General features: G+C 44.6%; 1 protein-coding gene across 1 annotated transcript in view; it reads right to left on the reverse strand.

Annotated features, from left to right (window-relative positions):
• The window catches only part of KIF5A (kinesin family member 5A), a 660,796-nt gene that overhangs the window by 126,605 nt on the left and 521,325 nt on the right, over window positions 1–12,866 (reverse strand). The window contains exons 20-21 of the mRNA XM_086966580.1: window positions 8,218–8,319; window positions 2,897–2,957 (exon numbers count right to left, since the gene is read on the reverse strand). Coding sequence (XP_086822706.1) covers window positions 2,897–2,957; window positions 8,218–8,319 — 163 coding nt within the window. The remainder of the gene's footprint in view (window positions 1–2,896; window positions 2,958–8,217; window positions 8,320–12,866) is intronic.

Below are 12,866 nucleotides of genomic sequence, written 5' to 3' on the forward strand. Positions count from 1 at the left end.
ATTTACCCTTCGGACAAATGAGCAAGTGCTCTGCTTACCCTAAGGACCTGAGGTTGTCTTCCAGTTCCCATAGAGGACAGTGGGGCGAGTAGGAGCTTCAAGGGTGATGCTCAGTTTAGATCCATGAGGCTCCAGTTTAACTTAAATTCCCTGAAACCATTGCTCACTCTCAGGTCTCTGATGTTCCTGCTTATCACCAGGCCTCTGCTCACCCTCAGGCCTCTGCTCACCCTCAGTTGCCTCGGACTCCTGGTCACACTCAGGCACGCAAGGTTCCTGTTCACTTTTTTTTCTCTTAGGCTCTTGACCATCCTCAAATCTCTCAAATGCTCCTGCTTAGGACATCTGTCTCTGAAGCTCCTGCTAACATGAGGTGCTGTAGACTTCTGATAATCCTCAGGTCACTGAATATCCTCCTCACTTCACTTTCATGCCCCAGATGTTCCTGCTCACCCTTGAACCACCAACTTTCTCTGACACCTTCGGATCCCGAGTAGCTGCCACCCACCCTTAGGTGAGTGCCATACTACCTCGGAAGCTGCAACAGAGCACTCACGGTTGTACACATCCGATTTGTACAAGGCTTCCTCTATTGCTGCTTGGAGCCTCATTTTTGACAAATGCATACAGCTTGGTACTTGATATCTTTTTTATTGATGGTGGAGACATGATTTGACTGTCCAGTGGCGTAACAAAAGCCCATTCAGTCCCTGTGGTGCGGGGGGGGGGGGCAAGTTCCAGGGGTCCCCATGCGGCACTGGCTGGTCCCTGGCCTGATGGCCCAGGACTGGGTCCAGAGCGTGGGGGGGCGCCGCATGTACTTTGCAGGAGGGCCTCCTCAAGTTTCGTTACACCACTGTTATGTGCCCATTACCTTCTATCACAGAAACATATATATATATATATATCCCTTCTCTTCTTTCACCCATTTCACTAGTCTCCCATTTCACCTCTACTATCAACAATCGCAACGATCTGTCTGATTTTCTAGCTCTCTGTATTTCTGTCTATCCATCTGCAACACCAACCTTTCTTTCTCTATCTCCTCCTCTGCCTTTCTTTCTCTCAGTGTCAATTTTTAAGATGGCAAGGTGGTAGCAGGCACTAGGGGATCGTCTGTCATTTCCAGGTTGAGAGAAAAGCACAGCCTCTTAATTGGCCACAACTTGTAGTGTGGCTCTCTGAACAGCCCCCATATCCCTATCCCTGTAACATTAGTGCTAGCTGTGATGCTCGAGCACAGCACTGCCGATACCCGAGGCCTCAATGTCACACTAAGACACTGAGGATGGGAGGGGGCACACCACAGACTGTGCCTCCTTAGTTTGGCTCATTGTCCCACTCTACCTGAGAATGAGCCAGCCAGGCTCTGTACTTGGTATTATTGACCTCTGCTCTAAGGCTGCAGCAACCTTTCAGGTTGAACGCCATTGGCCAAACCATCCCAGGCAAATGTTGTGAGTGTATCTACAGCTGGGAACAAAGCATTGGCAATGCCAGTAGATCTGCTTTATGAATGCACTCTCTAGCCAGGCCTAAAAATCCATGTAGGGTAATTACTACCCTCTTCCCATCATCAGTCCTGCTGCCACAGAAAAACACCATAAATTATTTAGAGCTTTATTAGCATTACACCATATGTGCCCCTGTAAGTTCAACCTCAGCCCACTGGATAAATAAACAAAATGATCACAACTGTGTGGAGGGCAATACCTTTTTTGCGGACACGCCTTCTGCCTAATCAGAACATTTACTCTTGGCCCTAAACATGTGGGTGGAACCAAAGCCCCTCTCTAGTAATGCTCCCATAATTGTCAAACCAGACCATGCAAAATGGGCCACCATCTGGCCTTTGCCATAGGCCTTTGCCATAGGCCCCTCAGGCAATGGCCGATTGTCCGCCCTGCCAATCAGACACTGGCTATCGCTCACCATCTTCGTGAGTTTACCAGAGTGATCAGACTGTGCTACATTTCCCATAACTTTATGTTGCATGTGTATACACTGGTAATTGTCAACAATAGCCCAGCGTAGTTGTTGTGCCAATCCAAAATGTAGCTTAGTTCTTGTTTAGATGTTTCTACTCCACTCACCACCTGCAACCAATGCTTCCAACCCAGCAGCATCCAGACTTTAAACCCCGAACCAATATGCACCACTGTAATAAAACAGGGGAACTTAAATACGATCGGTTACAAATGTTCTTAAGATATTTAGGGTGAAAGTAAAACATTGACTATCGGCAGATTTATATAAATACACGTAACTGATATAACCATAATGTAGAGCGACTTGCAAGCCTTTAAAAGGTGTAAGGAAATGTTCTATTTACTTCAGAAATTTGCAGAAGGAATCAATGAAAATACTTAACTTGTGATATTGTAGGATTAGCTTGGTAAATGCATTGAGGAAACCTACAGATCATGCCAACTTTATGCAAGTGTCAAAATAACCTGCTATTCTTCTGTTCTACAGTGATGTACGTGAACCTATTGCTCCTTGTTTTATTCATACTTCCAGCTCACCCAGAGACGGTGAGAATGGCATTCGAGGAGCTGATCTATTTATGATGACCTCCTCAAAGCCATCCCCGCCAGCATCCTTTCTGAACAGGTCTTCCATATCAACCATGATGGTCCCAGACAGAAGTTCAGAGATTTACCACATGCACTGGAACACTAGTTCTATTCTTTATGTTAAAGGACTAACATTTTTCTAGTATTTATTTGGAATTCAGATAAGCGCTGACAGCTCACTATCATCATCTACATTAAGTGCTCTGACTTGCCACCTCTGATTTTTTAACCCAAAAGAGGCAGCTGCCTTGGATGTGGCCTTCATTTCATATCTGCTGAAGTGAGAGGCAATTTTAACTTAGAATGAGCCCCACACTTACCACTGTCTCCTCCAGTCCTTTAAGATCCTGCTTGGACTGCTCGTGTCTTTCGTAAAGAAATCTGTAAAAGAGAGAAAGTTAGAACTTTAGACTCTTAACCACCACAGCACTTTCAATGGGACAGGGTACGACTTGGTCATGAAGACTCCTGCCATGAACTTAAGTTTAAACCCTAAAAGTGGAGTTCTGTATGTCGTCGCAAACACGGTATTTGAATAGAGCAAATGCTCCAACGTCGGATTCAGACGAAGATGGTTAATTGAAAATGTGTGACTTAAATTAGCTAGTTTAGATTCAGATACTTCGCCTTAAATTAGGTAACTTGAATGGTGGATATAGGTTGTGAAGACTGAGTGCATTTGTTTGCTTACTTTAAATATACATTATTGCTGGGTACAGAATTACAGTCATAAGTCTTTAAGAAACTCATAAAGAACTGATATTTACTGTAAATAAATCATTGACATCACTGTTCTTTTTTTCTTGGTGAAGCATTTAGCTGGTTCAACTGATTGAATGCACCATCAGAAAGCCTCACACACTATCCACCCGCTTATCTTTCCTATGTTTCAACTTTAACCTGCGGGTCCAACAAACTGTCAATGAAAGGGTGATCCCTGGAATAGCATTACCCAAAACCAGTAGACAAAAGTCTCCATATCAAGACATCCAACATCACAGAAGCAAAAAAATGGAAAAAGCTAAATACTCAAAAAAACTGTGGTACATAAAACAGCAAAACAATATACCTCAATCTATCTACTTAGCCAAGGCACTTCAGGCTTCACTTGAAGCACCCCATCCTCATCCAGACTCAACCCTTAACTACAACCTTATTAGGCGAAAAGGTCAAAACAACTAGTTAAAAGATAGCAAGTTTGCATATTTAATTTTTAAAAACTTTGGATTTGAAAGGGTAAGATTTTGAAAAACAATGTTTTTGAACTCTTTTAAAATAGTTACCACGTAATGGAGTATATCATCATGTTCCAAATGTAGTCAGCTTGTATCAGGAAAATACATGAGTGTAGTTCTTCATATAGCAATAAGCATTGTAACAGGTCAAATAAGTGGTCAAGCAACTGATATTCCATCTATCGGATTACCATGTTGTGGGGTCAGTCAATGCCACCAAGTAATAGGGTTTCTGGGGACCAGGGGGCTCCAATATCTCACCCATCCCTCGAGGGCAAGACATTGCATTATCTGGAGCCCTCCTCCGCTCTTGGCCATTCATCCAGCTCTGGAGCCCATGTTCTGGGTTGTTTCGGATGTTCTATAAAGCTCCGGGTCACTTTCCCACATTTTCGAAGGCGAGTGTCTATGTATCCTGCATGCCTCATCACGTATAGGTGCTTCCTCCTCCTCTCTCGCCCATTGCTCCACTTATGACCGCCAACTATTGTATGTGGTACCCGCTCTTGCCTTCTAGGTCCTAGCTATCAATTTCCTATCCATGGTCAGGGCAAGGTCTAGCAACCCATTTCTTGACTTTTCAGAACCGGGTTGGGAAAAATGCCCCAAAAGGCAGATCTTTGGTGTCACTTGCCATTGCCATTCTAGGGTGTCCCCTGTTCTATAAAACTGACTTGCCAGTGCATCACAATGTTGTTTTTCTATTCTGAGAACAGCAACCCTAACATTGTTTTGAAAATCAACATGAAACCCAAGGTGCAGCTTCATGTTATTCCAGTTCTTTGACCAACACACAGATCTGCCAATGCATTTTAATTTATATTTTGCTTCTCGTATTGACCCCATGCCCAGAGTAAAATATCTTCCACTGCACCTTAACCCTGGCCTTTTGAGTGCCCTACATATTGCAGTACTCACACTCAATAGCTCTTCCAATAATCCCCAGTCCTGCCTTTAACAACCACAACTAAGTGAGTACTGATAGTCCATTCTATTCTGCCAATGTATCATATCCCTCTACCTACCTGGGTACAACGATCTCATCTAAATACAGCAGTCATCTAATGTGCCCCAGCCTTGGATAAACACTTCCCCTGACACACTTTTGTCTCTTACTCTAATAATGGAGTCACCGTATTCACATCACTGCCAATGCACTCCTGTGTAGTCCAGCCCTGAGATTTCCCTATACTTTTTATAATGGATGTGAATTCTGAAGTTCTGCCATTGAACAAACTATTGTTAAATGCTATTACTTATGGTATGCATCACTGTGAACCCAGAAAGCAGCTGCAAAGAACCATAACATGGCTACAGCTGTTCCACTCAAGTGACTTACTTGATTAGGTTTAACCAAAATCTGCAATGGTTTATGATGGACCTCAGCATCTGAATCCATATTCATACACTGATTGGTTGATTGGAACCATCTTAGACTAGGCCTGGGTGTGAAATTCTGCTTCGCTGACAGAGTTTGCAGAGTTTTTTCCACTCTGCGCTCTGCGTTGCGTGAGGAGTTCCGAAAAACTCTGCTCTTTTTTTCCTTGCTCGTCAACGTTAAGTTGCCGAGCACGATTGAGGAAAATCTTACTCCAGACCACCTCCCGGTATTTTTCAACGCGGGTGGTCGTGGATGGTCGTTACTGCTCGCATTGAGAATCCTTCTGTTTGCATTGAGGAAGCAGCCGCTAGAGGAGAACATCTACTTGAGAGACAGAAAGTAGCAGAGCCCTTTTGTATTGATTTGTTGTGCTGTTTGCGCTGATTTTACAGCGTGGGACTAACATCTGTATCTAAAATCGGCACGAACAGCATGACATAATACACTCCGCCACTTGCGAAACTACGAGTGGCACCGTGGAGTTTTAGGGTCATTTCGCGGAGTTCCGTGTAGCAGAACTCCGCGGACTATGCCCAGATCTATCTTAGACAACAGCAGTATCTAAGGATATGGATATTCATTCACCAGAGCTCCATGAGTGCCGATTCTTCCAGATTTTCAAGCGACAACATAAATAAGTCCACATTAATTGCTTCATACCTCTCACTTGGGTTTCAGAACTGGTTTCTCTACTGAATCCACCCTTTCTTATTAGTTACAGAAATGCTAAGACACAGTTTAGATGAAGGAGAAACCAGGGCACTCATCCTGTTGGATCTCAGCTTTTGATACGGTGTCCCATCACATCCTGTTGAGAGCTCTACATACACTGGGCCTGGACAGAAAGGCCTTGGAATGGTTTTGCTCCTTTCTCAAGGACCGGACCTTCCAGGTCTCGTCCCCTATGTCTAGTTCCAATTCCCGCGCCTTCCCCTATGGAGTCCCACAGGGCTCGGCGCAGAGTCCGCTATTATTTTATATATATGTCTGCCCTCTAGCAGAGGTGGTAGAAAGTGCTGGATTGTCTCGCTTCTCTTATGCTGACGACACACAGATTGTGTTTTCCCTCTCTTCGCCACAAGGACACAAGCCCTCAGACCTCAACTTGGGCCTGAGCAAAGTTACCCTTTGGATGCATAACAATCTGTTCAATTTAAATGGAGATAAAACCAAAGTTATGATCTTAGGCAAAAGACATGATCTTTGGGGGCCTCAGCACTGGCCCCCTGAATTTGGAGCTCTGCCCGTGCCTGTGAACAGCGTTAAGAATCTGAGATTCATTGTGGACGAATCTCTGTCTATGAAACAACAAGAAGCTAAGGTGTCATCTATCTGCTTTGCAGTCCTGAAATGGTTAAAGAAGATTCTATGGCTGATTCCCCTCCCAGCACAAAGAACTGTGATACAGGCTAATACCCTGTATTTGAGAGTTCATAAGTCGACCATCCAGAGGTTGCAGTTGGTGCAAAATGCAGCAACAAGGCTTCTTAATCACCTACCTAAGTTTTCCTCTGTCTCAGCGATTCTACAAGACTTACACTGGTTGATGGTGTCTAATCAGGTCAAGTTCAAAGCTCTGTGTTATATGTTTAAAATCAAAGCAGGATCTGCTCCTGGTTAGGAAGAGGATTTTTTTAAAGATACTGTTCATTACTCAGAGAGCTCTCTAGAGAACTGACCTGGCGAAAATCTCTGTCTAGCAACCGTTCAGTGAATTAGAAAGCCACGGTCAGGGGGTAGAGCTTTCTCCTTTCTGGGACCCTTCCTCTGGAACAAGCTCCCATTGACTCTCAGGTGCATTAAGGTGACACCTCTGTTTTGTAAGAAACTCAAGACCTGCCTTTTCTCCTCTCCCTAGACCTGCTCTCCTTTCCTACTGATGGTCCTACTGCTGTAGCATCAGGAAACTCTTTGGAGTAACTAATGCGCTTTATAAATCCAATACATAGACAGATATAAATACTTGAAGGATCTGGTCCAGCTATACCACCCATCACACCCCTTGCGCTCAGCTCAACAGATCCGGTTTGTGGGTCCTAAAATCAGACTGGCCTGTATGAGAGGCCGGTCTTTCTCCTATCTTGGGCTGATTCATGGAATTCCCTCCCAGCCTCCTTGAGAGGTGAGACCTCTCTTCCTGCTTTCCATAAGAGTTTAAAGACCTAGGGCCAGATTACGATCTCGCTAGGAAAGCCCTCCGTACGACTCGTATCTGGAGGGCTTTCTTGGCGAATCGCGCTGTGCGAGTCCGACCGAACGATTATGATGCAGCCGTATGCTGACAGGTTCGGTTCGCTCGGACTCCCATTGAACTCTATGGGAGCCTGTATACTGACGTGTACACAGGCTCCCTTAGCAAAAAAGGGGTGGGTGGGGAAAAGCGTACACCCTGTGGCGGGCACCTCATGTTGCCCGCCACACTGTGCATGCTTGGATCAGGGGGACCCATGCGCACCCCCCATGACCGATTCGGAGGGCTCCGGGTGAAGGGGGGCCTGCTATGGCCCCCAAAACTCAGATTCCGACAGCCATTTCATCTCGCTGAGACCGAGGCAATACAGCTGTCTGAATCGTGCATTGTACTCGCTCGTTCGGAATCCGGCTCCATTGCGCGGCACGATTCAGTTCCGAATGAGTTAGACGGCCAGGTTCGGGTTCAGAAACGATTCAGTCGACGTGGATGAGATCTTCGCATCGTACTTCACCGTTTGGTACGGGGGACGATTCCGTCGAAAACATGGGCTCCGAATCGGATTCGCACGTTCAAGAACCCGTCTCGAGGCCTTCCTAGCGAGATTGTAATCGGGCACCTGGTTGTTTTATTCAAGCTATTTGTGTTTTCCCTCTTTCTCTCCCTACCCTTGCCTGGCGCCGGGGAACCAATCAGGCTAGCTGTGCGCACTACAAATTCTGGAATAATAATAATTTGCTTGAATCCAGCCCTTTTGAATCTAGACTTGACCCCCCCCCCCCCCCCCCCCCCCCCATCTAAGGCATTCACCCACCCTTGAGCCATGATACATACGTCAGCTCCTGCAGCCGCCCGTTCTTCTCCTCCTCCTGGCTCTTGAGCTTCTCGTAGTCAGCACGAAGCTTCTCCAGCTCCAGCTGCAACTTTTGATTCAGGCTGTGAAGAAAGCAGAGATGATTTTAGTGTTACATATCACATGCGCTAGAAACATGCATGTGCACGGTTCGGAAGGATTACAGAGTGACATGCCCTTCTCAGATAACCCTTTTGAGCAGGGTTCTCCAAAGTCGGTCCTTGAGGGCCAGATCCATGCCAAATTGTTAGCATATCCCCATTTAGATAAAGGTAGTTATCTAAAAAATCTGGCATGGATCTGGCCCTCCAGGACCGACTATGGAGAACTCTGCTTTTGAGGACTGACTGTCACTAATGGACTGAAGAACCTGAATGCCTATCTGTCTGCAGAGTAGTAGGAATTTTCTCATCCTAAGAAAAAAAGAGATTGTTTTGCTGATGAAGAAAAGCATTCTCAATTTCATAATTTCATTAGCTTTTGAATTAGAGACACAGGGCCTCATGTATGAAAAATAATCGATTAGGTAAAAAGGGTAGCAATTTGTGCACAAACTTTAACTAATTGAATTTTGTGAACCAACCTATGTGTTAATAGGTCAGTTCAAAACATATAGAATTGTAGTGCATCGCGATTCGACCTAGCTCATAAATATTAATGATGTAAGTTGCAAATTGTGACCCACTAAAATTGGCTACAATTACAAGCACGATAGCCTGCTACAGCTGACCACCATGTTTTTGATTGCTTTTAAATAAAGCAATCTATTTTTTTTTAATGCAGCCTGTTATCCTAGAAAGGAAATAAGATAAATAAAAAAAAAATGTTTACAAACTGGCCCACGAGACCACTGCCTACTCTTACAAATTGGTTTTTTCACCATTCACAAAGGTGAAGGGGCCCGTGGGGACCCCTCCCCAGGTACCCTTTCCCATTTGGGAATGGGTTACCACCTTCTTTGAGTTGGTGGTAAAATGATAATGTTTTGCGACCAAATTTTGGTCACAACTTACCAAATCAGTAATTAGAAAGGAAGCCTTTAAAGTGCTCCATCCGAATTGTGATTCCTTAATGATTCCAAATCCATTTAACAAATCGAAAAACCTTTTCCAAATTGTTAACTGGGTCTACTTAATTCAAACTAGTGTTTTGGCTATCGCAAACCCTAGGATTTACTGAATCTGAGGGTTTGCCACAGTTGAAACACTTTGTACATGAGACTTCTAAGCCTGATTTAGTATATGGTCAACAACCCTCTAACCAATCAGATAATCTGAGGTATTAGCCTCCACTCGACTGAAGGAGGACTGTTCACAATGGACATCATTTAGGGGTTGCCAGAAAACGCAGCAGCGATCCCTAGCTTGCCTCTTGCCACCCCTGGCACTTACATTGCAACCCCTGGCCCCAGAGGTAGCAAGGTCAGTGCCAAAAATAAATATATAAATGTAGTGCTTTTATATAGCACACGAATCACCCCCGAAGGGGTCTCAAGGCGCTGTGCACATACCGCTGTGGAACCCTTTCTGGCCTTTCCCTGTGAAGTGCCCACTCCTGGGCACCCCCAAGGAGAAGCCAGGCATCCTAGCGCTGTTGGGGGCGTTGTGGAGATTAAGCAAGCTATTGCCCAGAGTTGGGACCCATGATTAGAATAGGCACCGAGGCGAGAATTATCAGGTCCGGGGAAATTGTGCCCAAGATCCGCCGAGGCGTGGATTGAACCCTGGTCCCGGGCCAGACCTCTGCATCAGGGTCTGCCGCTCTAACCATTGAGCCACACTTCTCCAAAAAAACTGAGGCATCTTGCTGTTAGGGGCATGGGTGTTCACCCTTGTTTTCTGCCCATTTTATATTCTACTAATAGTGAATAATTTTTTATTATTCACTACTAGTTTAATAAACAAAAATGGAGCACCAAGAGCTAGAACGAGAATTCCAGTTGCAGATGATTTAAGTAGAAGTGTTTGCTTGAAAGATGAAAGAGAGTATGAGTTTGTGATCATGTGTCTGTATGTGTGAGCATGTGTGAGTGAGCAAGTGAGTGAGTGAGAATTAGTGACAGTAAGAGAGTCAGTGACAGGTACTGAGTGAGAATGATTGCCAGTGAGTATGAGTGAATCAGTGAGTAAACAAGAGTGAGTGCAAGATAGTGAATAAGAGTGAATGAGTGCAAGTAAATGAGAATGATTGAGGGAGTTCGGATGAGTGTAAGTTAGAGTGGGTAAGGATGTTGCCTCTGCCACTGGCTGGAAAACTGTAGGCGATTGTTAGCATGACAGGTAGATGTGACAAAATATTGGTTCTGGAATGCTGAAGCTAATTATCACTATAATGGTCACCCTTAAGTATAATACTGGTGCTGGCATACTAGAAGCAATTCTTGGATTATGGAACACTCATGGAAAAATGATGGCACTGGCATACTTGAGGAAAATGTCTACATTGGGGCACTTGTGACTTTACCTCATTGGATATACTTCTTGACATAAGAGAGGAAAAGCATGATATATACGAGGGGGCAACCAGGATAAAATACTGGCCCTTACATATTAGAGGTAATTTTGACCTAAGACATATGGATGGAATTAATTGCAAACTTTTGACACTGGTATGTTGTAGGTAATGTTTGGCATAAGGGGACACCCATGGCATACAACTGACCTGCATGATATAAAGTTGTGCCTGGCACAATTATTATTATTATTATGTTTCTTATATAGCGCCTGAATCGACCCCCGAAGGGGTATCTCCGCGCTTGCCTTGGGAACCCGTCCTGGCTTTTCCCTGTGAGATAGCCCCTACAGGGCATCCCCAGGGTGAAAGCCAGGCATCCCGCCGCGGGGGGCCGTTGTGGAGATTAAGCAAGCTTAATGCCCAGAGTTGCAGAGTGTGAACCCATGATTAGGTCACGCACCGAAGCGAGAATTATCGAGTCCATGGACATTTGAGCTCAAGACCCTGCTGCGTCGGGAATTGAACCCTGGTCCCGGGTCTGACCTCTGCTTCAGGGTCTGCCTGCTCTAACCAGTGAGCCACACTTCTTCAATGGAAGTAATATGTGGCATATGGGAGCATATATAGCACATTCTGAAAACAAGAAATCAATAAGACCTTCTCAGGAATGTCAGGTTTCATTGCCTTGGTACATCATAAAAGAAACTGAATATGAATGAGTGTTCTTTCAGAGACTATGTTTGTTTAGCACAATTATGTGAAAATGGTGCTTTAAATACACTATTTGATCCCATTTAACTCAAAATGTTCTTATGGGGAGAATCCCTAGACCTCCTGGAAGAGGACTGGCCTGCAGCAATGCAGGGCAAGTATTACTTCCCACCACTTTCAAGGATCATGTCAGGTGGTTCCTAAAATGGACATCTGTCTGGGTTGTGTTATATTAACCATGCTGTTATGGTACTTTAGCAATGTCAATTATCAATTGTCAATTATCGTGAGGACTTCCTGGGGATATTCAGGGTCAAAGGTCAAATGATGTGACTTCCTGTGATGTTATTAAGGTGTGATGTCACTTCCGCTACCCCCTGGCATTTTGGTGAATCGATGTCCATGTTGTTCACCACATTTGGAATTCCCTGTCACTTAGGCCAGTATCCCACTTTCCTCAGTGGAGCTGGCATGGGTGCTCAATGCTTGGCCACATGTTGGATGCGCCTGGTGCACCTGGTGACAAATAAGCGATTTCCCTGTCGGCTCTTGTAGATTATACCACAATCCCATACGAATTTCAGTTAATCAAACAAAATAAATCAAGAACGTAATTTTTTTTCAAGCAATAAAACAGATTTTTGTGGTTAGGGATTCAACTACGAAATTGGGGTCATGTGTTTTTGTGTGCATGTGAGTGTGTGTATATGTACATGTAGGAGTACATGCACGTGCACATATGTTCAAAACGTTGAGCCATACTTGCAACACTAAGCTCGAGTGGTAATAAAAGAACAATATCTAGTGAGTAAAAGTCTCTCTGACTGGAATATGTATGGTACACTCACAACGCAAGGTAGAATTGAGCCCGATGTTGAGCGCACAACTCTGGAACTCACTGTCCATGATGAATCTGACTAATCTGACTTGTTAAAGGTAATAAGTGTAAACTAGCCAGTGGAAGCCTGGTGTTCCTATCTTGAAAGAAGCTGCTAGGACCAGCCCAAACTCCTGCTGGGAAAGGGTGCATGAGGAGTTCAAATCCATCAGTTTTGAAGTCTGCGAATGTGATCCAGGAATGAGTCATGGCAGCAAAAGCTACTCCCAATGTGCCAAAGTGCTAAATAGTGGCTCCCATCACACACCAGAAAACCACAAAAGAAATAAATACATGCATAAATAAATAAACAAATACATAAATAGCATTGGTACTCCTGAGTAGAACTGGGATACCTGGCTTAACCAGATACCCTTGTTTCGCTGGGACCACTGGGAAACATCTAGGGTGAAGACTGAAGGCACTCAATGCATTGCTCAGGTCTCGGTTTCAGTAACTGAACAAAGGAACCGAACTCCTGTACAACAAATGGTTTGCAAAATGAAATCCCAGGACTAGGTTAAGGTGGCCCCCGGTCATGTATTATCTGATCTGCCTAATTCTGTGCATTTTATTTCCCACCTTTGT

Source organism: Lissotriton vulgaris, chromosome 1_1 (assembly GCF_964263255.1).
Source record: "Lissotriton vulgaris chromosome 1_1, aLisVul1.2, whole genome shotgun sequence".
In the NCBI taxonomy this organism is placed as follows: Eukaryota; Metazoa; Chordata; class Amphibia; order Caudata; family Salamandridae; genus Lissotriton; species Lissotriton vulgaris.